Consider the following 25,674-nt stretch of genomic DNA (forward strand, 5'->3'; position numbering starts at 1 on the left):
TCACCCAGTTGCTTCACATTCACTGTATACAGCCTCAATCCCTCATGCAGAGACTCGTTGTTCTTTAAAAGCTTCTGCTGAATGGTTTTCCCTTCTAAGCTGACATTGTTGGTAGCATTGTAAACCAAGAGGGCTGAAATCATCAACCTAGAACACATTTCACACAGAATCATTTGGGGGACTGTAGCCTGGTTGTTGTTTTGTGGGGGAAAAAAATCATGTGTGCCGACAAAGTATAGATTGAAGAAAGTAGCCAAGGTACTCTTATATTTTGTTGTGGTGTGAATTAGATTATAAAAGTATTCCTCACGAATAGACTTTATGAGATATTTCACTAGACTCTTGTGGTGCTGTTTCATCTCAGAAATATTGTAACATCTACTATCAATAATAATTTATATGTCATAGAATAATACTTTATAACATACATAAAGTTAAAAGCTCTAAGGTGGCAAATTTGTCGCTGCCTCTTTGTGGGCAAAAATTAAGTGTAAAAAAAAGTTATCATTTTAACTGGTACTTTGCTTTCAAATTATCGTTTACAGCCATGGTACAATTTCACTAAATAAGGGAAAATAGTAATTTCTCATGTTTATACAAAGCAAGTACTTTGTACGGTGAAAATTTGTAAGGAAAAAAAACCAAATAGGTTTGTTTATACTGAGACAAATAGGTTTGTTTGTGTGTAACTGAAAAGAAAATACTTCTGAGGAAAATGAGATGGACTTTAAAAGCTCTGTCAAAATTTTTTCTTTTATGATTTAGAGTAATTTTTGCTCAGTTATCATGCCATCTATCACCAACAACAAAAACTTAAACTATTAATTCAACGCCAACGTTAAAAAAAATCAAGTGACAGCAGTTTTGTTCAGGAAAAAAGTTTTCCTTGTAGGTGAAAGTTCAGCACTTGAAGCAACCCTTACATTTTCTTCACATTATGACAGGAAATGGATAGTACAACATAAAGTGTTTTATTATCAAGACCTGCTATCGTCTGGATGCCAAAGACAATAGGAAGTACATTATCATGGAGGGAGAAGCCATAGTGCATATCTGAAATTTGGAGGAATAGAGTGACGCTAAAGATAAGGAGGAAGCCAAATTTTTGTTGTTCAAGCTTCTATAGGTTGCTGGGTTCATGTATCAAGAACAAATTCATGTAGTGTTCTCATAATGCACTCTACCGCTACAATGATTTTCTGATTTACAGTCATATTTCAGGGTAAGATGAATGTATTTGTGATCCAGGCTCCAGCAATCCTAACTACTCAGGAAGCTAAGATGTGAGAATTGTGCTTTGAAGCCAGCCTGTGCAGGAAAGTCTGTGAGACTCTCATCTCTAATAAACTACTAAGAAAAAGCCAGAAGTGGCATTGTGGCTTAAGTGGTAAGAGTGCTACCCTATAGCAAAAGAAGATCAAAAGCAGTGCCCAAGCCCAGAGTTCAAGTGCCAGAACTAGCAAAAATTAAAAAAAAGTATTTGTGAATATAACGGTCAACTGTGAACTTACTAATTTTAAGTGGCCTATGAGAAAGTATCCTTTCCTTAACTCATGTTTTGAAGATAAAATCTGCGACTCCAGTTGCTGAGAACTTGCAGCTGGGAAGATGACATTTCATTTCCCTTGAAAGTCAAGGTTACCTTTAGCACAATGCATTATGGACAGTAGTGAATACGCAAACACAGCCATTCAAAAGAAGCCCTGCAGGACTCCAGGCCTTATCTGTTGTTTTTCTCTCTCATCCTGAAAACCAAAACTACCTTTTGACTCTGTTACAGAGACAAGTTCTACCTCTTCTTACTTTCACTATTGTGTCTTGGAGTAAATTGTTCTGTGGCTTTTGGCTTCCTGAGGTGCAGTGGAATAGCATTATCTGAAGCTGTAGTGATATGATCAAACTGAAAGGAAAAGGTGAGGGGAAATGTGTTTGGAGGAAAAGTGAGACTATAAAGACCTGTCCATGAACAGAAGACAGTCAGGGAGCAAAAGCAGAAAAAAAAAATCATTAAAACATGGGCCGGGAATTTGGCCTAGTGGTAGATAGAGTGCTTGCCTAGCACACACGAAGACCTGGGTCAGTTCCTCAGTATCACATACATTAAAAAAAAATGCTAGCAATTCATACAAAAGAAAAACTAAACATGATGTTCTCCCTAACATGTTTTAGGTCATTCTCCCTCCAATTTTCTGTGACATTGGTCCTTAGTTGGATAGACCTGAAATTTGAGATTTTATTAATTTAAAAGTCTTCCAAGCAGGAGTTTCTGAGGTGCTAGCATACATTAATGATGGCTAATTTTAGGCAATTAGGGGAGGCTCCAGAGTAAGTGTGCTAGAAAAGAAAATCTGATTTCCTGAGAAGGGTGTACCATTGGTCATACCCCTAACTAGAATCATCCAAATGCCAAAGTTGCCAGCACAGGAATGCATTCTGCTGCTGGCTCCATTACCGAGGGCACAATGGACTATTGGCTAAGAAGAGGAGAAAAGTTCTATCATTTACAATAGTGAAATATATTACTCAGTTTTTAGGTCAAAAAGGAAAAGCAATGTTGGGAAAATACAAGCCACATTCTCTCAGATGGCTCCGATTCCATCCAGTCTCCTGACCATTCTGCCAGGGTAACAAGCCTCTACATTTGTCTTTTCATAGGAAACGCTCTACTTCTCAGTTGTTTTCCCCATCAGATTTAATCCCTTCCCTGCCTTCATTACTGTAGCTTTAAATATAAGGTGAAAAAGTGAGTATTAGTATCAAAGAATAATATGCTTCCCCCTTCCTATTTCATTGTTATTGTTTCTCTACCAGATTAGGCTGAAAGGGAGAGACAGAATGTCACACTTAACAGAAGATTTTGCCAGTGATACCTTTGATCATCCACAATGCTTCTCTTGACTTTCATCTTGTCCTCGCCTGTGCTCATGTGAAAACTGTGGACATAAACACATCTATCAGTTATCAGTCCTCTCCACAATGCCAACAACAAATCAGGGGGATGGGAGGACGCAAGGAAGAGGCAGAATGGATGCCCTGAGCCAGTATTTTCAAGCACCTGTTCAAGGTTCTTTATGAAGATGGACAAGTTGCCCTGAAGAGTCCATATATATTAGACCAGTGAACTCGAGAGACACTCTCAACAGGACCTGTGCTTCCACTGATTGAACAATGCACTTCCTAGATACCTTGATCCCAGATTATTGCATTTTTTTCATTTTAAAATTATTTAAAGTAGTTGCACAAAGGAGTTTTCATCTAACAAAGCAATTAGTGAATACAATGAATCTTGATCAATATCATCCCTTTCAACATTCACTACCATTCCTCCTCTACTCACCCCTTCCACATGTTTCTTAATTCTGTAGGATATACATTAGATTCTTGTCTGCATTCTCCTCCCTCTCTGCTTTCTCCTCTTTCATTTGTCTACCCATTTTCCCTTAGGCCCCATTCCTTTCAAGTACCTGCCTCTTGGTGTTTATTTTGTTGAATTTGACTTGGCCTTCCTAAGGAATTACACTATTTGAGTTCTCCCTTGAATCAACCATATTTCAGTGAAAGCATTTGTACATACTTGCATACCATCCAACATATTTGCATTTCTTAGGTCTACTAAATACATGTTTAAGGGTTGTAAAATACAATTTAGAAAATGAGTACAAAACTGTGTACTTCTTGCTGGGGATTTAGTGGAGAAATGAGAAGAAAAAAATTAGTGAAATGTCATTTTGAACAGTGAGGCTACAATCAGGCTGCATATTTCTTACCAGAAAAAGATCTCCAAAATGAGAATGCAACCCAGTGGTCTCCCATGATTCACTGTCTAAAATGGTCAACTTGTAACTTTTGGCACATTGGAACAGTTAAAATTTATATTCAGTTACATATATAAAGTCACATGCACAGCTTACTTTAGGTACAGTCAGACAGAAACACATACACATACTGAACTTGACACTACTTTCTGTTTCTCAGATAATACATTCTGCCCATTACCTGATATTAACCACATAAACAGTGTAATTCCAATTCTGAAAGGTTGCGTTGAGCTGAAAAACACAATAGAAAAGAGAAGGTTTTAGTAATATTTAAAAATAAAGCAAGAGTAACATTTCCTTTCTCCCTAAAGATAAGTTGGTAGAAGGACGAAGACCTTGGGGAACTATAGTGAAAAATAAAGGCACTATTTCGTAGATCATCATTTGTGAAGAACGGGATTCTGTTTCATCAACTCCTAACAGAAACCAATGAAATAGGTAATTCCTCCTTTAACTCCACATCCTTACTTATGAAGAAACTGAGCTTCACAGAGAAGAATAGTTTGCCTAGGATTGCCTCACTAATTCATGGCACACCAATAATTGCTAGACTGTAATCCAAGTCTGTGTGAATGGAAACCCTCTCATTTCCTCTGTAGTTCATATTATAATAAAACAGACTCCCACAATAGACACTTTCTTTACTCTTCAGCTAGGGGACCTTGAGTTTCAATCAGATACATTTTTCTATTGATTCCATGCTGTTAAGAATATCAGTTAACACCAGGTGTAGTGGTTCACGCCTGTAATCCTGGATATTTAGGAGACTGAGATCTAAGGATCATACTTCAAAGCCAGCACCAGCACTAAAGACCCTGAGACTCTTATCTCCAATTAATCACTAGAAAAGGGGAAAGGGCTCAAGAGGTAGGGCGGTAGCCTTGAGCTGAAGAGCTCAAGCAGAGTGCCCAGGCCCAGAGTTCAAGCCCCATGACCCACAAAAAATAAAAATAAGAAGAATATCAATTAATAAGAAAGCTACCTAGATTTTTGTCAGTAATAAGAAAACAATATAGATTTCTTATAAAAGTAACCGTAACAAGTTCAATGTTACCAGAACTATGTGACTACTTATGTGCCAGGTCTCAGAGTCCACTGGACAGAAATAAAAGCTCCCACAATTCAGCATTAGATAAACAACTGAAAAGCAGGCTTTCTCTTTGCTCACCTGACTCACATCCTCCTGTTTCTACATCACCTCCAAAGGATTCCTTAAGTCTCCTTTACACACATTGAGCCTTCCTGTGAGCATTACTAAAATCCAGTGTAAATGTCAAAGAATGTTGACAAGACAATGTTTTATTGTAAACAGGAATACAGGTTGAGCCAGCTTTATTTGATGTTGGGAGCCAGAGTGGAATCAAACTGTACCTTGACTTGCATCAGACGATGGCTTTATTGTCTTATTGCTTTCTGGCCCTATTCTATGTAAATGACCTGAGAATTACCATATGAATGTAACACCTGGAGGTTCCCTGGGTCAGGAGGAGGGAAGAAGGGGGAGTGGAAAATAAACGCGGCAGTCTCGGCAGTCTTTGCCTGGACTGCGGACATCCCGGACCCGTCTCTCTTCTTTTTCTTCCTAGTCCTTGTCCCCTATTTCAGGAACTCCAATCTGCGAACCCTGGTTTGCTGCCGGTTGGCCCCGGCAATTTGAAGTGCCTGGGGTGAGAAGTGTTTTAGGTTTCTGATTTATTTTTCTGACTTTGCAGTATTTACTTAGATTTTTACCAGTTGATTGTCTTTAATACAAAAACCCCCAAAGAAGCATTTTGGAATCTGAATTTGGGGGTTAGAGATAGCCAATTTGTACTATGAATCAGGTTAACAGTTATATTTTTCTATCTACATTAGAAACTTGCATCATTAAAAATATTCTTGGGGCTGGGAGTTTCACCTAGTGGTAGGGTGCTTGCCTAGCACGCACGAAGGCCTGGGTTGATTCCTCAGTATGACATACATAGAAAAAAGCCAGAAGCAGTGCTGTGGCTAAAGTGGTAGAGGTCTAGCCTTGAGAAAGCCCAAGCACAATGTTCAGGCCCTAAGCTCAAGGCCCAGGATTGGCAAAATATATATATTATTTTTATTATTGCAGTATTGGGGATTGACTTCAGAGCCTTTCAAATGCTAGGGAAGCACTCTAATGCTTGAACAATGCCACCAGTCCTTTTGCTTTCATTGTATTTCTTAAAATAGGACCTTGCTAATTTTTCCCTGGGTGGCTTTTAACTTAAGATCTTCCTATCTCTGTTTCCTGAGCGATTGAGATTACAGGTATATATCACCATGCTCAACTGTCATTTACATTGTCAGAGTGTCTAATAAAGCTTAGCTTCAGGTGAAAAAAATGTTAGACTAAAATTCATGCACAAAGTAATCATAAATGTTAAAGGACATTGTATTTAGATTGGCATGGAAAAGAGAGAAAAAGAAAACCCCCTACAGGTTATAGCTTTAAGACAAAGAAAATAAACATGAAGTTCTTCTAACTTGGAAATAATAGTTTTAACTTTAATTTATGCTCATCAGTAAACTAAATCATAATCTACATGTCCATCAAAAATCACATATTAAATAAGTGATGAGATAATCACATAATAAATCACTATGTACTAATGTTGTATGGCTCCAAAAGAGACTAGTATAGGAGAACTTTGTATGTAAAGTTTACTACTTTTAGTGTAAAAATGAAAGGGAAATAGTTCATTTCTTCTATAAACACAAAGAAGTCTGGAAAATAGTAATAATAATAATCATAAGTCCTAAAAATATAGTCGAAGCAAATGAATTGGGTGTAAAGTAACTGGCAAAATGGTTAGAAGACATCATGATAAGCTGTTTTATGCTTTTCAGTTTTGATCAATTATTCAAACTAATTAAAAAATCTATGTATCTCTAACATACAAACCTTCAGCTTAATTTTAATTATGTTCTAAAATCTATGTGCCAGTGATTATATATAGAGATTCCATTCTTGAATACTTGTTTGTTGGCCGGGAGTTTGGCCTAGTGGTTAAAGTGCTTGCCTAGCATGCATGAAGACCCGGGTTCAATTCCTCGGTACCACATACATAGAAAAAAAAAAGCTGGAAGTGGTGCTGAGGCTCAAGTGGTAGAGCTCTAGCCTTGAAAAAGTCCAAGGACAGGGCTCAGGCCCTGAGCTCAAGCCCAGGACTGGCAAAAAAAAAAAAAAATGAATACTTGTTTGTTAAACATGACATTTGAAATATGATGTAAAAATCAATGTTGATAAAATCTAAAAAATTAAAATATAAAATATAAAAATACTTAAAAATCTATCAAAACATAGCTGAAAATATATCAATCTAAAATAATTAAGTGTCTAATCCAATCTATTTCCATTCGTGTAATATTTGTCATGGATAAGTATTATCCCTTATTATCCATGATATTATCCATTTATCATGGGTAAAGACATACCTTTCTTTGGTATTCTATGTTCAAATCTATTTCTCTTCTTATGCATAAGCACAAGGCCTTAATTGTTAGATATCTATATATCCACAAAGAACACCAAAGTCTGTCTTAGTATAATCTGTGCATTCACTCAGAATTCTTCCAGATAATTTTCAGAAGGCAAGGGTTAAACACAACAATGCAAGGTCACTCACCCACTCTGCCACCTTGCTCTGTACTTTCACTTCAGGGTGATGAAGGATGTTTTCAATCACTAGGGATATTCTATACATAATGCCATCTGTTCAGTGGAAATAGAATCAACCCATTAGTCACAGCTTACAGTTGTGTCAAATGATGTAGTTTATAATCACTTAATTTTATACATGTTGAAAGAAACACCTTTTACATGATCACAGAACACTTTGGAGACTTTGGTTGATTGACATTCTGGCCAAACGTTACCTTAAGAATGACCGTACAGGGCCAGGAGTTTGGCCTAGTGGTTAAAGTGCTTGCCTAGCATGCATGAAGGCCCAGGTTTGATTCCTTGGTACCGCATACATAGAAAAAAGCCAGAAGTGGTGCTGAGGCTCAAGTGGTAGAGCTCTAACCTTGAGAAAATCCAAGGACAGTGCTTAGGCCCTGAGCTCAAGCCCAGGACTGGCAAAAAAAAAAAAAGAATGACCATATATACACATATCTACTGCCCTTATCTCTTCTTAGTTCCTTTTATTCTTTTCCTAATGAGACATTTAGTCTTAGGTTGGATTTTACCATGTATTTCATGAAAATGTCTTCAATCTGGTCAGTTATAGCAACGTACAGGGCAAAAATGAACTTTACAACTGGAGGGGGAGAGGAAGAATTAGAGGGGACGGAAAATGGAAGAAAATAAGGGAGGGGTAACAATGTTTATGTACTCATTATCTTACTATCCATAAAATACAGAAACATATAAACTGTGGGCAGAAAAAATATGTAATGCCTCTGTGAACTCTCAAGTCTACCAGAATGCAAATTCCAATCCCACTAGGAAAGGAATGTCTCTCCAGTAGAGAAGTCAGTCTCATGCCAAATAACAGAAAATTCCACATCAAAACATAATAGTGCATATATAATATATATACACACATATAACTGGACAGATGAGTTTAATTTATGAAAATTATTTTATTTCAACTTCTAAAGCTCTAGGTGTTCTGATGATCTTACAATACTTCAAAACATATTCTGAATGGAATATTTAGAAAAATAGAACAAATAATAATTTAATGAAATAAAATCTGACACTGTTTAACTCATCATATCAAATCATGGGCATTTTGAATGACTAGCTGAAAAGAAATGCAAGTTATAAAGGCCCAAGAGTCCCTTTTAGTTACCCAGACTCCTGGAGTAACCCTCAAATACCACTAGATGGAGTGCTAAAGCACTCCTTTAAGTAGGATTTGATCTATTCCTTAGGAAAACACTGATATTCAATGATCAGTATTTTAACTACTGACATTCTTTAAAATGCATGGAGGCATCCATATGTGTTTAGTGAAGTATTTTTTTAAAGAATATACGTTTCTTGTTTATGTTTTTTTTTCAGTTGTTTTAATAAATGGGAGAGACATCCAAAGTTAGATTGTCCTCTAGTTTTATGTTTCCTATAAGCACAAAGATAGGCAAATATTTAAAATAACTTACCATATTATATTATGGATACTCTGGAACTATAGATAATTGACAAGTAATTTAGAAGTCTCAAGAATTAATTTTCTTTTCTTTCTTTCTTCCTTTCTTTCTTTTTTTTTTTTGTGTCACTTGTGGGGCTTGAACTCTGGCCTGGGTGTTGTCCCTGAGCTCTTAAGCTCAAGGCTACCACTCCACAACTTGAGCCATAGCATCACTTCCAGCTTTCTGGTGGTTAACTGGAGTTAAGAGTCTCACGGACTTTAGTGCCTGGGGTGGCTTTGAACCGTGATCCTCAGATGTCAGCTTCCTGAGTAGCTAGGATTACAGGTGTGAGCACTGGTGCCCGGCTTGAAAAATTAAATATTTTATATACAAAAGAATAAGACTTCTCAGCAAAGTCTTCTTGATACTTATTTGAAGCTTTTGAACAGTGTGGTCAACAGGAAATTATACATCCAATAACACAACATTAAAGGAGATAAAACATCCACGAAAGAGTGCTGTGAAGGGATTGGGATTGCAGCAAATGAACTGGCTGAAACATTGCCAGTGGAGGAAAAGCACGTGTGGATGCTGAGCCATCCTGGCCTAGAGATAATAGACATTGTGTGATACCTCAACATAATCTCTATTTATAGATGTTTATGTGTTTCAGAGATTTCTCTACTGTCTTTGTGAGGGAGAAGAGAATTCCTGTTAATCATTTTTTGGTGAATATATTCACTACTTAGAAAAAAAAACTAAATCTTCCAGCCCTCAAAGAACTTTAAGATGGAAATCGCTGTTTGCAGCTGCAGAAGTGGTATTACAACAAGATCCCTGCCTGTAGGTTGCTCTAATCTGTCTTTATGTAATTTGATAACACTCTTGGGAGTTTCTTGGAGGACAGAGAAATGACATTCTCTCCTCCTACACTGTCTACAATGCTGGGAAGTCTAGGTGTGAAATGATGGGTTTGAACTTCTGAGTTTGGAATGACAGATACTGAAAATCCAACCTGAGTGTTATCTTCAGCTTGAGAATATTTCTGTGAACTGATGGAGAGGTGAGGTGGCTTTCCCCCCAGACAGCCTCCACACAGAATTTCTTCAAGTCACTTGGCATATGGAGCCATAGTCATGGTTCAGTGCCTTCAGTGAGCTTTATGTTTGAACAGCTGAGCAGATATGTGGAAACTGAAGGCATATTGGGATTTGTACTTGCAAAAGGGATTTTTTTCAGAACAGTGGCAGGGCTGCTGGAGTTAATTCCTTACTTGGGTTATTTGTGCCAACTTCACAAAAGTTTCTCCTGAGTGGCACTACAGAATTATTTCAAGCAAAGAAGATAATGATTTGAAATGGAAAGAGTAATTACTCTAGGAGCTTTCTTGGGAATAAAATGGAAAAAGTACCCATGTGAATTAGGTGTGGGAATGGCTACATCATCCATGACATTCTAAGATGTCTGCTTGCAAGCAGCAGTTTAAAGGACTGCCTGAATATAGAATCTGATATGGTACATCCTCCCGAAAATAATGAAAAGAACTGTACACCAAAGAAACAAAACATTCACATTCACAAAGGCCTGAACAAAGTTAATTGATCCACTAAGGCTATATGTGTGATTATCAAATCATCTCATTTTCCCCCCTTACTGGCAGATAATTGATTAGATAACTAAAAATTTGAGGGACTAGAAATAAAATTATTTAACCTGGTAAATAACAGATATGTGAACTATGCCAATCTTTCTTGTACAGAACAAGAAAGGGGTTTTCCTTCCTCCCTCCCTCCCTTCCTCCTTCCCTTCCTTTCTTTCTTCCTTCTTATTCTTTTTTTTTTTTTTTTTGCTACTGGGGTTTGAACTCGGGGCCTTACCCTTGCTAGACAAGTGTTTTTACTTGAACCATACCTTCAGCCCCAGCTCTCCTTAGATTGTGATTCTCTTACTTAGGTAGAGTGTACATATCTTGTTGTTAAGATAGGGTCTCCTGAGTTACTGGGATTAGAGGTATGAGCTACCATTTCTGGCCAGAATTTTCTAGTATATCAGATTAGAAGCCTGAGAATGTTTATCATATCAGTTTCCCAAAGAATAAGAAACTAATTATTGTATGTGAATGATTGTAGATAGTCCAGGACATGGCACTAAATATTATTTATTTATTAGGAAAATGAAGTCATTCTCTATTTCAAAATTAATTACATCAGAGAAAGAAAAAGCTCTTACTGAATATCCTGCCTCTAATACTTCATCATTTTTTCTTTTCAAAAAGAAAATGGACTCTGGCAGGGAAATGGGAAGAATTCAAAGGCACTGCTTCCATAATATTTAATTTCACTTTTAATTCTGTCTATAATAAGGTGCTATGGTTTCATTTTACAATAATGAAATTGATTTCCCTGCATAAATACAGTGCTTATGTGAAAAAAAAGAAAAGAGTGTCTCAGTTAAGGGGGAAATGAAGAAAATGGGAGAAGCAGTTGGTTCCAGGATCTGATAGGTTAAGATGTCTCACAAATTTTGTGCACACAGTTCTGAGCCATTATTCTCCACGACTTCTAGATATGTTTTGTAAATATAATGTTAATCAAGAATCATGAGAATTAGGTAATTTTTCATTAGCGTGGTCAATATAAACCATTTTAATGGACTCCAATATGTGCTTGCTTTGTTGCAACACCAGTGAGGGCTGTGACGCAGGAAGGGACCCCCTGAACAAGGCTCTCTTCAAGAATGTCAGAAACAACATGACTGAGTGAATAACTCCACCGAGCCCAGAACTGTGAAGTGCCATATAAATATTCTTGGGCAGTAGAGGATGTCCTGGAGGGGGAATGTCACAGTGGCTCTTTGTGTGTTCATACAAAGAGTGAAATACTTAGTTAGAATTATAATATTCCCATCTGCTGGCCAGAGGCCATGTGAAATATGCACTGGAAAGTTCAGCTGCTGTTGCTTTCTGGGGTGGGGAAGGGGGGAAGTGGCTGGAATTTTTGCTCCATCATAAATCTCCTTGGTGTAACTAAGCAGAATAACCATAAACACTTTCCCTGAATCGATGTCTTTATAACCCCAGTGAAATTTATATCTATGTTTCATGTAAAATATTCCATACTTCCAATGGCCATGTTCTTCCAGAGGAAGTTGGTATAACCTCTGTAGGCAGGAGAAGAAAGGAATTGTGTGGATTTCTTCGCTCTGGGTTTTACATCTCTGATGATACATTGCAGATGTCTTGGCCTTACAAGCAAAAGGGCTGGGGTTTTGAAAATTCCTTTGTTGCTAATATCTCCTATTTGGGACTATTACTGTATTTGAGGCAATGGTGTGTCACCTGATTGGAATTTCTGTTTATTGTAAGAAACTGACATAATGAATCCTAAACTACCAATGGGTTAGGTATGTGGTCCATGAATAACTAGCAGAATAAATAAACAACACATTTAAAGTTTTTCCCTCTGTACATTTCCTATCATGTGTGTTTGCCATACTTGTGAATCATATGCAATAGTAATAGAAAAGCATATTTGGAGTATTGGAAGTTATTTAAATTTTGGACATTCAAAAATTATCTTGGGCCTGGTACTAGATTTCAGGGCTAGAGCAATTGCCTTGCATTCATGAAGGCCTGGACTTGCTCCTCAGTACCACAAAACAACCCAAAATTGATTTATAGCTCTGTTGGTATATGAAGTCACATTCTAGCCGTTAGTTTTCAACAGATTAAAAAAAAGAGCCAAGTACTGTAGTGGAAATTCATTTAAATATCACAAATATTGAGACACACATGACTTCAATGAGAAATTAAGTCATAAAAGTTATTTGTTAAATTAAGAAACCCTTTGAAAACTATATCCTTGAAGAGAATAAGTTGACAACACACTGCAGAATAATACTGCTTACTCTCCCACAGATTACTATTGTAATGTAAATGAATTCTTTTTCACTTAGTACTTTTCTCTTAGAAAGTCCTTTGAAAGAAACTTGAATTAAAAGACAAGAGTAGTGTTGGAAACTTAGTAATGCCCTTGTCCTCACAATGGGAACACAAGAGACACCTGATATTTATTTTGCTAGTCTTGCAAACGTACAAATGTACTAGTTGTTGTCAATAACAGAAATTTGTTGGAACATTAGATATTCCCCACACTGAGAATGCAATTTTTATTATGATCATATTAGATATGTTACAAAATAGAAAAAAGTAATTATTTCTTACCATTCTTTGGTTTATGGTTTCTGTTAGTAACAGGCATATTAGTGGTGACAGTAGGTTCTGGGACACTAGAAGAGTTTACAGTAGCTGGTAACAAACATGAAAGAGATGTAATTCTGCAATAGCACATAATAGTTAATATGGAAAAGCAATCTATAATAGATGCATGAAAATACCTGGAGCAAGGCAGTAATTGTCTTTTGCTGTTAAGTACAAGAGACTAAAAAGTCATAATGCATGGAATGGAGACAGCTCTCTATGGCACAATAAGAATCATATCACATGGCCTGGAATGTCATGGTGTAGATAGGTTTGGAACACACACAAAGGAACCGGAGAAAAACTATTTAGATTCTACACTTTGTTTGCTGTTAACAGACTGGCAGTTACACAGTAATTTGCGAAGCCTTCCTAAGAGCTCAGTTTTCTGAATTGGTGAAAAGTAAGTTACTGAATGAAGTCACAGAAACATTTACCTTTACAATTATCTAAACTAAATCAGTCTGCCTCATACTTCTGAGACTGGAAAAACAAACTTTCAGAAGACAATGTAATTCTTAATGAGAGGATGAGTGTAGAGATGTTTTAGCTCTCTTCTTGCTAGAAATAATTTTGGAAGTGGCTATAGAGAAAATTATTTTCAAATGCTCTTTATCGAATCCTTAATTCCTTGATGCAAAATGTACATTCATAAAATATATACTTCAATTCCAAAAAATATCAATAACAGTTAAAATGGGAATTATTTTGTAGGCCTTAAAATATAAACAACCCATTATGTTTTCCTAAATGTAAAATGAATCATGAAAAAAAACCCTTTTTGTCCATTTATAACATAAAACAAAGACAAAACTGGGTTGTCCTTTGGCTCAAAGAATGTGCACCATTGACATGACAATTTAAAAGACTATAAAATAGTAACAAATATTCATTTAAAATAATTTAGATCTTGAATCCAACAGAATTAGGTTTTCTGGTCTACTTTATGTAACAAATTTAACATTGCAGAAACTGAGCTCATGGTACTTATTTAAAAACACAATTTTCATTGGGTGTTATTTGATCAGAGTGCCAGAGAAATGCCTCAGGAAAACAAAAATTCTGATGAGTCCCCCAATGTGGCCTATATGGCTTACTCCCACACTGGAAGAATGGAAGAGAGCATCACTTTCTACTTCTTTAATTTCATCTCTAACCTTATCATCTTTGTGGTGTGATCCAGTAAGCAAGGCAGCTTTTATGAGAGGTAAAGTCATGATTCTCATGTGGCACATAGAATATGCTACTTCATGTAGAGGTATTTATTAGAATAATGAATGCGAAGGGGGCATGGGAAATTGGGAAAAACAATCTAAAAATTAAAGCAATACATTTTCATTATTATTTTAAAACTTGCGTGACTTTACTTATTATAGCACACAGATCCATTTAGTACATAATAAGCTGAATATCAACCCTGATGTGTACATTGAACATCATGAAAATTAATGAGGTTATGGTAATGTCACCCTGTATAACACTTTCCTCTGAAGATGTAAGTAGTACTGCTCAACAGAATTGCCTCATAGACATGCCTTATATTTACCTAAATATTCAGTTTAATTTTCTGCACATATAAATACTTCTTTCCAAAGTGTTCTATTACTACATTCATACCAGATCTTTGACTATGCTCATTTAAAAAACAAATACACAGGGACAAATGAAATCACTTGTGTTTAACAGCATGTAATCATTCACATTTAGAGAACTCAGTGTTTTATGGAAATGTGGTCACCCAGTATGGGAATACATTCCTTCTCCACGTTGTATTTACTGTGTGCCCACACACAACCAAGAACACATCCAGAAATTCCTCTTTTCTGCTGGTTTCTGGGTTCCAAGTGAAAAATAAAATGAAAAGTTAAGCGATGACAGCAAATTCTATTACAGCAAATCTTCCTGTAATAGCAAATTAAGAGGCAAAGAGATATGGGAGATAATGTTGGTTCCATACCTTGACAGAGGGTTCCCAGATCAATGCAGTTAGTGAGTTCTGCTGCCGGGAGTGGGATCAGGTAGAACCCTAAATCAACACAAAGAAACACACAAATATGGCTTAAGATTTATTGATACTATCTAAAAGGTAAATGGTATGCACTATATCATTTATAGAGCAGGAACAGCCCCAGAAGAATCCTCCAAAAGAAAGTCCCATAAGATATCCAAGCCTTAATTTTCTTCAATATAAATTCAAGGCATCGAAATTATACCTTAATCTATCAGCATAAAACAAAAAGTAGTGTTAGAAATTGTGTTCAAAGTTCAGAGCCTTCTTGTATAATAAATTATAAGGCTCTGGTAGAAATTCATATAGAAAAAATAATACAAACGTCAAGGATAACTTTCAAAAATGAACTTGGATTCTATGAGTTACTCATAAAATGCTTATTTTGGGTTCAACAACACTGGATATCTATGAAATTTGCAATTGCAACAATCTCTTTCCGTGACTTCAAGTCAGTTTTGTTTCTTTTGATTGCAAGCTTTGACTGACTCATCATCAGGAGGCAATAAATTTGAGTTGATTTTCTAGGAGCTGTGTGAATTTTGTTTCTTGCATATAAATCTTCCTCTGACAATTAATAGACTTTGGGCAAATAGCTTTGGCTTGGGAAAAATGGCATAACCTTGCTACAAAGCACATTGCAACTGAATTTAAAAAAAGCATAATAAACACAAATATATGTGATATATTTATGTGTGAATATATAAAAATACAAGTGTACATACACACATACATATCTACCTTTAAGACACCTCATTCTGATGTTTAAACACTGTCTCAACTTTCCTATGAACAAAACAGGAGAAGACAGACAGACCAGGTGTGTGAGCTCACAAAAGATGCTTCTTATGTATACAGTAGGCATGAATACAAAACATTCCACTGGTTTAACAGCATCCCAAGAGGCTTGATTTCTTCTCAGGTACCTCCAGTGCCCTGCCCATGGAAGCAATCTTGGTATCTCAGAGAGCCCCCACCTTATTAGAAGGTCTACAAAATCACATTGGGGTGTAAGAAGCTCTCAACACATACCTGATGTGTTCTTGTAGTAAGCCTTAACTCATTGCCTACACTATGATTGCTGTGGCACAGGAACCAGGATACCTCCCTCCTGCAATGTCTCTGCTCTCCATGAGGCATGACAGGAGTCCACTGCAGCATTCTCAGTAGTAAGGGAGATGCTTCCATGGGGGTAGTGGTCCAAACAAGAAGGTGATAAGGATCAACAGGAAGTTCATTACAAAGGAGCCTCACAAGGTTTAGGAGAGTCTATGAAAATCTGAGGCTACTGGATCTACCACACAATGTCTGAAACGTTAGTTCATTCTTGGACTGTGCTACTCCTGTTTTTCACTTCCGGCCACAGTTAGGGTGACAACTATGGTCAACCTGGAAGGAAGGGCCTGCACCACCACGCTGTTTCTTTCATCGAGATGGAATTTCATACATTTATTTAATTGTCTCTCCTTTCATGAGATCTTTATGGATAAATTGGTATACAATTAATGAGGTAAATAAGAATAATCAATATAAGTATTTGGTACAAATTATGATAAACTGGGCTAGACAAGATGACTCATGCCTATAACCTTGTCTATTCTGGAGACAGACATTGGGAGGATCATACTTAGTCCAGGTAAATAAAAGGCTCTCAAGATCCCTTATCAACCAATAGTCGGGTGTGGTCATGTTCCAGGAACTGGCTTGGCTCAAAATGTGAGTACTTATCTAAAAAATAACAGAGCAAAAGGGTGGTTCAGTGGCATAGTGCATGCCCAGCCCAAGCTGGAGGGGAAGAAGGAAGAAGGGGGAGAGGAAGAGAAAAGGAAAAAAAGAGGAAGGAAACAGCGGAGAGAGGAAGGGAGTGAAGGATAGCAAAGTTAAGAGGAGTTAATAAGTTCAATGATGGAAATTACATGCATGTGCAAAACCTATACACCTAAGAAACTGTGTTCCTGAAAGTGTGCGGGGCAGGAAATACTCAATGCAAACTTCCCATGCGTGTATGATGTCCACACTGAGAGCATTGATTTGGGAAGAGGGTGGATCTCTTGATGTAAGTATCAGATGCATAGCCTAGAGGGATACAGAACAGCTGACAAAGAGAGTAACTCCATAAAGCCAGGCACTGGTGGCTCATGCCTGTAATCCCAGTGACTCTGGAGACTGAGATCTGAAGATCTCAGTTCAAATCCAGCCTGGGAAGGAAAGTCCAGGAGACTCATCTCCAAATAACCCACCAGAAAAGCAAACCTGGTGTTGTAGCTCAAAGTGCTAGAGCACTAGCCTTGAGCAACAAAGCTCAGGGACAGCACCCAGGCTGTGAGTTCAAGCTCTGTGATCTACAAAAATAAGAAGATGACTTAACAGAATGAGTGAAAATGTTTAGTGAAAAGCAGTGATAGCAAATGTTACTAAAAGGTAAACCATGATAAAGAGGAAGAATTTTTTTTTTGCCAGTCCTGGGCTTGAACTCAAGGCCTGAGCACTATCCTTGGACTTTCTCAAGGATAGAGCACTACCCTTTGAGCCTCAGCACCACTTCCAGCTTTTTCTTTTTCTTTTTTACTATGTATGTGCATGGTAGGCAAACACTCTACCACTAAGCCAAACTCCTGGCCCCAAGAGGAAGAATTTTTAACTCTGCAGTGGAAATTTGGTAGTACTCCACACAAATTAAGCTCAGTCCCATGGGAACAATGAAATAAAGAGTGCCAAGCTTGAAGAGTGAGGGCTAGGAGAGGAAGCTGGGTTGTACAAAGAAGTGAGATTGGGAGGGAGACTGGGAGTGGGGAGTATTGTTGTTGTTGTTACATTCTGGAAAACTAAGCAAGTGATTGGACTCTGGTAAGAGAGCATTTGAAGAGGCAGAACTGACAGAAGACAGAGCTAGAATATTATCTTGAATGCTCTCTAAGATTTACACCCACTTTTTTTTTTTAGCAGGATCTGAATTCTATGGACACATAATATACTATAGGGACATCTGAAAACGAAAGATCCTTTCAGACTCAAAGTGACTGATGAAATCTCAGCTACTACACAACTGAAGAGACCCTGGGATGGAGTTCCTGGCATTACACACAATGCAGGCAGGGCCCTTACAGGCACTGCTGGAACTGATACAATATCTCCTAAACACAAAGAGAGAAAGGGACAGTGTTGTGGGAAAGAAGCCCTGAGGCAGACTACATTTCCACTCCCATATGGTAAAGAGCTTAGAAGTGGAAAGATGGAAGAAAAATCAGAACTATGATTTACAAGACACTTCACAATTTTCTTGAATGTTTTCCAGTTTCCTTGATGGCAACAAGTCCAAACGTTAGTCTGTAACATGGTTTCCTGGGAATTGCTAAACGATTTTTTTCATAAATGAGGTTCCCCCCGCCCTGTAAGGAACTTCTAGTTTAGCAAACTTCTAGTTTGATATTACTTATAAACAGTCAACACTATTTGATGATGATTGATTAGAGAGACAGAAATTTTAATTGGAGAGAGTTTTGGTGAAATTGGTACAACTGACAAATGTCATTGAATTAGAAGGATGTGAAATTGAGAAGTGAAATCAAACACTTAGAAATATATTATTACATAGCAAATTCACAAAAATATATAAAAAGTATACACAGTTGGGTATGGCGGTATGCTCCTGTAATCCTAGATACAGGGGACGTTGAGTTACAAAGATTACTTAAGCCCGGGAGTTTCAGGTCAGCTCAGGCAATATTGTAATATGTACATATCTTTTTCCCTTTTCAATTCTACCTACTTCCATTTTTGGCATATCTACTTTTAAAATGAAGGTCATAATCCATTTTCCTAAGCTAATATATTTAAGACTCTTATTATTTTCTGCTTTCAGGAAGGATCTATGACCTCTGATATTTTTTTACATCTATTTATTTTGTTATATGAAATATAATAATATAAATAAAGTATATGTTTTATTACAGATTTATTTTGTTGTATATTTATATATTATAAGTTATATATATATGTATATCTATATTTTCACCCCCTCCCTGGAACTGGGACTTGAACTAGGGGCCTAACACTGTCACTTGGGTTTTTCACTTAGGGCCAGCACTCTATCCTTTGAACCACATCTCCAGTTCTGGCTACGTGCTGGTTATTTGTCCATAAGAGTCTCTCGGCTTTAACTGTCTAGGCTGACTCTGAAACCCAGTTCTCAGATCTCTGCCTCCAGAAAAGCTAGAATTACAGTTAAAAACCTTCAGTACATAGACGTTCTCTGATTTTTATGTCTAACCAAAGGTATTTAAAGCTGCTTACTGAATGGCAAAATTTAGGATAAAAAAGTGAGTAATTGTTACTAAGATTAATTTACAAACTTCATAAGTGCATATATTAAAAATAAAATTATTCTTGGAAGTCCTATGCTTTTACAGAGTGTGAGCATTCTTAAAGAATAAAGTCCTTTGTAAAGAAAACATTTTATAGTTAGAAAAACAATATGACTTAGCAGTCTATAACAGCTAAACTCAGGGACAGATGAAGCAGCCAGTAATTGAATTTTATGGCTGTGGAGGACAGAACTGTAATAATTATAAAAGCATATGAAGGCTGGGTGCTGGCTTACACCATAATCTTAGGTACTTAGAGGGTAAGATTTGAGGGATCGTGGTTCAGTGCCAACTCTAGAAGTAAAGTCTGTGAGACTCTTATCTCCAACAGACTACACAGAAAATTCTTGAAGTGGTGTTGTGATTCAAGTGGTAGAGCGCTAGCCTTGGGCACAAAGAAGCTCAGGGAAAGCACCCACGCCCTGAGGGCAAGCCCCAAGAATTACAAGAAAGAAAGAAAGAAAGAAAGAAAGAAAGAAAGAAAGAAAGAAAGAAAGAAAGAAAGAAAGAAAGAAAGAAAGAAAGAAAGAAAGAAAGAAGGGAAGGAAAGAAGGGAAGGAAGGAAGGAAGGAAGGAAGGAAGGAAGGAAGGAAGGAAGGAAGAAGGAAGGAAGGAAGGAAGGAAGGAAGGAAGGAAGGAAAGAAAGAAAAGGAAGGAAGAAGGAAGGAAGGAAAGGAAGAAGGAAGGAAGGAAGGAAGGAAAGAAAGAGTATGAATCAGAAGTTACAAAGCTTTAGCTTAGTGATAAACACATCACAATTTTTTAAATATAGAAATTTCTAGAAATAACACAATATTCCTTATGATTTGCACTTGTGATTTGTGTCTTATCTCTACGCCCATAATGACTAATAGATGTGCTTAAGAGACATCTTAAATAAATGAAATCTGTTTGAACTTGGACTGTTCACTGTACCACTCCTCGGGAAACAGCAATAATCAGTAAAATAAATAAAACTTGTAGGGAAAGCACTGTCTGTTCTTTGTGAAAATTGATAGGCGTTAGCCAGTGTCTAAATTTGAATCATAACTCAGGCAAATAATTATAGCTATAATTAAAGACTCAACTAAGGAAATTATCTGTCCCTGACTTCTGGAGGAGAGAGATGAATATGTCTGAAGTGAATATACTTCAAAAGCTTGTTCTAAGAAAAATTGAAATACAGAATTATGGCTAAAGTAGTATGTGTGTCAGGACTTGGGTGCTGCTCTGAGCTTTTGTGCTCAAGTCTAGTACTCTACCATGTAAGCTTCTAGGGATTAAGAGAAGACTTTCTTGCCTGGGATAGCTCTGAGCTACACTCCTTAGATCTTAGCATCCTGTGTAGCTAGGATTACAGGCATAAGTCACCAGTACCCAATTATTGCTAAACTATTTATTTGTGGAAATAACTAACAAGATTATTCAGATTTTTTAAAAGACATAAACATTTCTTTTTTTCCCCTCCTTTTTGGAGAATACTAGAGTTTGAACTCAAGACACTGATCTACTTCAACCATGCCTCCAGCCACTGAAAATTTCATAATTAAAGCATTGTCTCCAAATACGTTCACAAACGTATAGGCAAAGAGAAAGTCCAATTTATAAGAATTCGGATACAGTTACTAGTAACATTGATGTTTACCAAGGCTTGGATATTTAATAGTGAAATAAATGATGGGATATCTAAATAATGAATGTAGTCTGTTTCACTCTCATATGATAGTGTATTTGGCAACAGACAGAAAGCACACACTTCCTATCACATGCTGATTCTGGGACAGTTCACAGTTAACAGGCTGTCAGTACCGGGGAATGCTAGGAATGTGGTCATAGTTTCTGTACTGAACATTAGCTTACTGGAAATCCTAACCATACGTAACAAGCCAGTGTTTTCTGAGAAAAATAATAAAGGTTATTGAAGTTTTGCTTCATTAATAGTGTAGATATACTCTTTAGGACAGGTATTTCCTGTCAGTTACTGAGTGACTTCGATTCATCAGGTTCCCATGCTGATGACTAAGCAGCAGGAAATTCCCTCTTTCATCTTTACTCTTGCCACAGTTCAGGGCATCTCAGCAAGGCCAATGGGAGTGTTGAGCGTCATCTTGGAATGTCAAGATGACTTCCACCGCAGTGAAAGAGACTCAGCTATGTTAGCTCTGTAAGCCGTGCTTCCTCTGTGATGAAACCATTTAAGAAGTACAGATGACTAAGGCACACGCCGTGCATATAATACATTCCGGTAGTCTTAAGGACAGGAATTTCAAAGTCAGGGTTTAAGAACTTATGGGACTGTGGCATCTCATTTAGCTGTAGACTCTTGAAGTTAAAATAATAAAAAACGGAGTGAAGAGCGGTGATTAACATTGGGGCTGTGGGTCAATTGACTAGGTACAGGGATAGAAGAAATATCAAAGGACTCAAAATTGGTTAAAAAATAGATTTAAAAATGTGAAAAGTATGTTACTGAAAAGTAACATATTGTAAATAGAAAATTGTTGAGAGGGGCTCAGGTTCAGGTACAGAATGTCTGCTTGACATGTTGACAGCCCTGGGAAGAAAAAGGAGGAGGAGGAGGAGGAGGAGGAGGAGGAGGAGGAGGAGGAGGAGGAGGAGGAGGAGGAAAGGAAGAAGAGGAAGAAGAAGGGGAAGAAGAAGAAGGAGAAGGAGAAGAAGGAGGAGAAGAAGGAGAAGAAGAAGAGGAAGAAGAGGAAGAAGAGGAAGAAGAGGAAGAGGAAGAGGAAGAGGAGGAAGAGGAAGAAGAAGAAGAAGAAGAGGAAGGAGAAGAAGAAGAAGAAGAAGAAGAAGAAGAAGAAGAAGAAGAAGAAGAAGAAGAAGAAGAGAAGATGAGAAGAAGAAGAAAGAAGAAGAAGAAGAAAGAAAGAAAAGAGGAAGAAAAAAGAAAGAAGAGAAGAGGAAGAAAAAGGAAAGAAGAAAAGAGGAAGAAAGAAGAAAGAAGAAAAGAGGCAGAAGAGCGAGAAGTAGAGGAAGATGAGGAGAAAGAAGAAGGATAAGGAAAAGAGAGAAGGAAGAGAAGGAAGAAGAGGAAGAGAAGGAAGAGAAGGGAAAGAGGAGAAGGAAGAAGAGGAAACACTTGCTAAAAAGAGTAGATTTCAAAATTTCTCATTTTAAATAAATGATTAAGTCTGTGAGGTGATAGATGTGTTAATTACTTTGCATTAGCCATTCCAACATGTATTAATATGTCAAAACATCAGGTTGTACAACATACTTACATATAATTTTTGACCATTAGGGGAAAAACCAATCATTACATGAAAAATAAAGAAAATAAGAGGACAAGGAGAAAGGAGATATGTGTTTCATACACCAACCTACTTCCCTGCTTATTTTTTCCTAATCTGCCCATTCCTGTCCAGCATAAATGAAAAAGAGATTCTGAAGTGGCCAACTGATTTGAATGGACAGCAAAGGGAATGAAATAAGGAATTGGCATAAACTTGAAACACTTCCAAAATGAGCAAACATACTAACTCTAGTTGTGTGAAACAAGTAGACACACTACTAAATATGAACGTACTATTTGCCAGAAGAATAAGACATTTTTCAATTTGATGTGAAATCAGATTTTGTCATGTTGGAAATAAAATCCATCATTTCAAAGCATTGTGCGGAAAGATGCAGATGAACATACAGATAAATATTAGGACATCACCGAAGTCTAAAGATTGTGGGTAGTTGATTTCCTAACACTGGTCCTGGATCTCTAGAAGGTCTTTTGCAGTGTGAGTTGCAACAAATTAGATCCCTATGATTCTTTGGGCAAGTTTCAGTGGTATGTACATTTTCTCATAAAGGGATGAGCAGTAAATATTTTAGGATGGTGGATCATGCTGGGTCTATCACAGTCAGCTTGGCCACAGAAAAAACATAAGATAGTAGGCATGGCTGTATTCCAAGAAAACTTTATTTGCAAAGCAAGAGGCCTACCATATTTTGTCCTTTCTTGCTGAGACCTATGCCCAAGGATTTCTTACATAACACAATATCCCTCATAATTATATTATGTTAAAATATTAAAGACACATTGTAAGAAAGAGACCTTATTACATTTACTCAGAACAAGTACAATGTTCACAACCTGTAAAAATACTGCCCCCCCCCAATAAAAAGCACTGTTAGTCAGAAATATTGGCTGGGGACCTTCACTGTCACTCCCTCAGCAAGGGTTAGCTGGTCTACTTTAGTACTAAATCACACCTTCTAGTACTGTGTATGTGGACAGAGATCCTAATTTGTATTGGTTATGTGAACACATCTCTAAAACCAACCTTGCCAGGTTTGAACTCTGCCTGGGCCATTGATTAATAAATTCCCTTCATATAAGTTATTTAATCTCTTTTTGTGCCCCAGTTTCTCATCTATGAACTGGCATCAGGAGTAGAAACCCATACAAGGAAATAGAAGATAGGAATTGTGTGTGTGTGTGTGTGTGTGTGTGTGTGTGTGTGTGTGTGTGTGTGTGTGTTTGATAATAGAATTTGAACTCAGGGCCATGTGCTTGCTACAAAGGCAGTCTACTGCTTGAGCCACACTGATACTACTTTTTGGTTTAGTTTTTGTTTATTCGTTTGGTTTTTGCCACATCTGGTTCTGAGCCCCTTTCAGATCTGGATCTTCTCACCTAGGAAAGCTGGTGTTCACATTTCTATTTGTGGCTTGGTAATTATAGACACTGTGTTTGTGATAAGCTGTATTATCACCTAGAGATAACTTAAGAATGGTAAGATCAAATCTACTACTGACAAAACTGGCTTATAATCAAACTCATTCAGTGATTGTGTGAGCCAGTAAAGGTGTTTATATACATGTGTGTATGTGCGCACATACAAATGTGTACATAACTTCCTATTGACAAACATAGCTACCAAGCAATGCTAAAAAGTAATCAAGAATATTATTCTTTTAACCCCAGACTTACCACAGCTCAAGTTGTTTTCAGCTTTAAGAGCCACAGTTGGGATATTCCAAAACTCATTCTGCCAGTCAATCACGTTCCCTTTCACATTACAGCTGAGGTTGGAGAGAAGTTTGGGATTCATGGTAAAATTCCAAAGTCGAAAGTTATAAATGTCTCCTTTGAGGGAAGCAATTTCATGTTGATTAGAGCCCAACAGTAATTTCCCTTTCCCAGGAATAGCTGTGCTAATAGTTGAATTACATGGAGCTGTCTCGTAGTTTCTTTTAAAACTTACACCTACAATGCCCTGAGTATTATTCCAAACAATGCAGAGTTGTTCAAAGCTTTCTGAGAAAATGTCTCCTTTGTCCTTCACAGGTAATATGCTGTTCAGAAGACATTTTGAGCCAGAAATAGTTAGGAAATAGTCATTATTGGCCTTTCCAAAACTAAGCAGTTGTGTGAAGGATGCATCCGAGTATGAGAAAGCTATCCAGTCCTTGTCTTCCTTCCCAACTTTGGTTGCTTCAAAGCAGAGTGTGAAGGCACTGAGCTCTGGAATGGAGACACCTTTTGCAACAGAGATCTGGTAAGCATCGAGTGTTTGTGGTAAAATGACCTTTTGATTCCTCAGGGACACAGCCACTGGAACAAAACAAAGCATGAGAGATAAGGCACACTAGATTCAGAATATGGAATCAAATGCAAAATAACTTCTATCCTTTGGCCTTCTTCCACTTTTCACTAATTAACTTATTTACCCTGTTCCCATCATTTTCTCTTTTCGTTGTCCATCCTCTCTCCCCTGTCCTCTACCCATAGTCTTAAGCCAATAGTGATAAGAAATTGTACTAATTTTGGCTGGATGTGGTAGCTCACGGCTGTAATCCTAGCTCTTCAGGAGGCTGAGATCTGAGGATCATGGTTCAAAGCCAGCCCTGGCACTAAAGAATGTGAGACTCATCTCTGATTAACCACTAGAAAACTGGAAGTGGGGCGGTGGCTGCCAGGGGTAGGGCAATAGCTTGAAGAGCTTAGGGACAACGCCCAGGCCCAGTGGTAGAGTGGTAGCCTTAAGCCAAAGGGCTAAGAGACAGTGCTCAGGCACAAAGTTCAAGCCCCATGACCCATTAAAAATATGAAAAATAAATTCTACTAATTTTGACTCTAATCATGATAGGCTTCACACTGAAAGTAATGTATTAATAGGTAATATTCAATCACTGAACAAAAACATGAAA

The 25,674-nt window shown here is 37.3% G+C and overlaps 1 protein-coding gene across 2 annotated transcripts in view; it reads right to left on the bottom strand.

Moving 5' to 3' along the window:
• Adgrg6 (adhesion G protein-coupled receptor G6) overlaps positions 1 to 25,674 on the bottom strand; it is a 126,081-nt gene that overhangs the window by 42,420 nt on the left and 57,987 nt on the right. Inside the window, exons 4-10 of one of the 2 annotated variants that reach the window (XM_090338023.1) lie at positions 24,455 to 25,078; positions 15,116 to 15,184; positions 13,123 to 13,206; positions 7,451 to 7,536; positions 3,997 to 4,049; positions 2,871 to 2,933; positions 5 to 147 (exon numbers count right to left, since the gene is read on the bottom strand). In XM_090338023.1, coding sequence (XP_090194149.1) covers positions 5 to 147; positions 2,871 to 2,933; positions 3,997 to 4,049; positions 7,451 to 7,536; positions 13,123 to 13,206; positions 15,116 to 15,184; positions 24,455 to 25,078 — 1,122 coding nt within the window. The remainder of the gene's footprint in view (positions 1 to 4; positions 148 to 2,870; positions 2,934 to 3,996; positions 4,050 to 7,450; positions 7,537 to 13,122; positions 13,207 to 15,115; positions 15,185 to 24,454; positions 25,079 to 25,674) is intronic. The other variant, XM_090338022.1, reaches the window with a different exon arrangement.

The sequence above is a fragment of the Megascapheus bottae genome, chromosome 8 (genome assembly GCF_031878675.1).
Source record: "Megascapheus bottae isolate mThoBot1 chromosome 8, mThoBot2.hap1, whole genome shotgun sequence".
Taxonomy (NCBI): Eukaryota; Metazoa; Chordata; class Mammalia; order Rodentia; family Geomyidae; genus Megascapheus; species Megascapheus bottae.